The sequence below is a fragment of the Cyprinodon variegatus genome, unplaced genomic scaffold, assembly GCF_000732505.1.
Source record: "Cyprinodon variegatus isolate N-32 unplaced genomic scaffold, C_variegatus-1.0 Scaffold1042, whole genome shotgun sequence".
Classification (NCBI taxonomy): domain Eukaryota; kingdom Metazoa; phylum Chordata; class Actinopteri; order Cyprinodontiformes; family Cyprinodontidae; genus Cyprinodon; species Cyprinodon variegatus.
In genome coordinates, this window is record NW_015151495.1 from 269346 (window position 1) to 270891 (window position 1546).

Consider the following 1546-nt stretch of genomic DNA (forward strand, 5'->3'; position numbering starts at 1 on the left):
TGGCATTTGGGATGTCTCTGAGTCGTTGATTCAGTGTTTTCACCTGCACACAGAGGAATGAGGATTATCGGAGCTATGAGTTTGACCACCTCCTCCGTCAATCACCTGCAGGTAAATGAAGCCACTCACCACCAGGTAGTCAACGGGCAGAAAGGTCTCTGGCTCGCCTCGCTGCTCCTTGAGGAAGCAGATGCATTCGCGGGCGACCTTCTCAGTCGCCACAACGATTGCATTCATGTTGGAGCCAAACACTTTGGTAACAGCCAGCTGGTATTTCTTATGGACTGGGCTGCAGAGATCAGACAGTCGCCCAAACTGCAACAGAACAGACAGATGTCAAATGACAGGTTCCTGTCTGATCTCACACTTATTTGTGTACATACATTCAGCCTGTCTGTCAATCAGCCAAATGGAGGCAGAAAACATTTACCTGCCTTATTGCACATCAACATGAAAAACCCAAAGCTGCTGGGAGAATCTTGGATCAAAAATAGGTTCAGTTTTTCCAGTATCATTATCCAAGAAGGACTACCTGTGACGGTAACAATGACCCGATCGTGCTAGCTATGTTTAAACACACAAAATTTGAAGATCAGGACAAAATTTTTAAATGAACATACAGTAAGTAATCTGAATAAAACGTGTCATGCTGATCTGATTATTCTTACTTACGTCTAGCCATGTAAAGTGCACATACACTCTAATATCAGCTTGCCTCCTTCAGTTGAAACAAGTGTTTACATGGATGCTGATTGGACTGTCAGTCAGGATAAAACACGAATCTAAGCTGGATTACAAATCGATTCTTTACCTGTTGAATCCAATCAGAATATTCTGACTGGCTTTTTTACATGACCCATTTTAGTCCAATCAGCCGTTAGTTACGGTTCTTTACGTCCAGGTATAACATGAAAGAAAACACAATTCATTCCACCAAAAATTCCTCTCATCAGCTTTGATAATATATATATTTTTTTAATAAATTGAATTGTCATTACTATCTTGAAATTATGATTTAAAGCAGTTATAGTTATGGGAAAGTTGAGGGTTTTTATCATGGATGTTACCTGTGACATCACTTCCTCCTTCACCAAACCGTTCAGGATTTTTATGGAGGAAGGTTTGTTTTTCAGATCTTTTGTTCATTAATTGTCTAAAAGTCATATAAGACTAAATGTTTTACAATATTAGAGCTAACATTTATGGAGGATATTATTTCCATGTTTTATATAAAGTTTAGCCATCAGTCAACAGAACGATCTAGTCGAGCGTAAAGTAGGTTGACTGCTTCTCCCACGTTGTGTTGCAGTTTTTCATATTTATATTTGTGGTTCATGAGACATCATGGGTCGCCACATAGTCCAGACTTTAACCTCATGGAGAACCTTTGGGATGTGCAGGAGAAGGTCGACTCTACCATCATCAATGCAAGATCCTGGTGAAAAATGAATGCACCTCTGGGTGGAAATAGATCTTGTGACACTGCAAAAGCTTAGTGAAACAATTCCACATGCTGTAATAAAAGCTGACAATCTTGTCACCTTTT

The 1546-nt window shown here is 39.7% G+C and overlaps 1 protein-coding gene across 1 annotated transcript in view; it reads right to left on the bottom strand.

The window, feature by feature from the left end:
• LOC107100992 (structural maintenance of chromosomes protein 1B-like) overlaps positions 1-1546 on the bottom strand; it is a gene marked incomplete at its 5' end in the record, with an annotated part of 24718 nt that overhangs the window by 18947 nt on the left and 4225 nt on the right. The window contains 2 exons of the mRNA XM_015399720.1: positions 5-43; positions 130-315. Coding sequence (XP_015255206.1) covers positions 5-43; positions 130-315 — 225 coding nt within the window. The remainder of the gene's footprint in view (positions 1-4; positions 44-129; positions 316-1546) is intronic.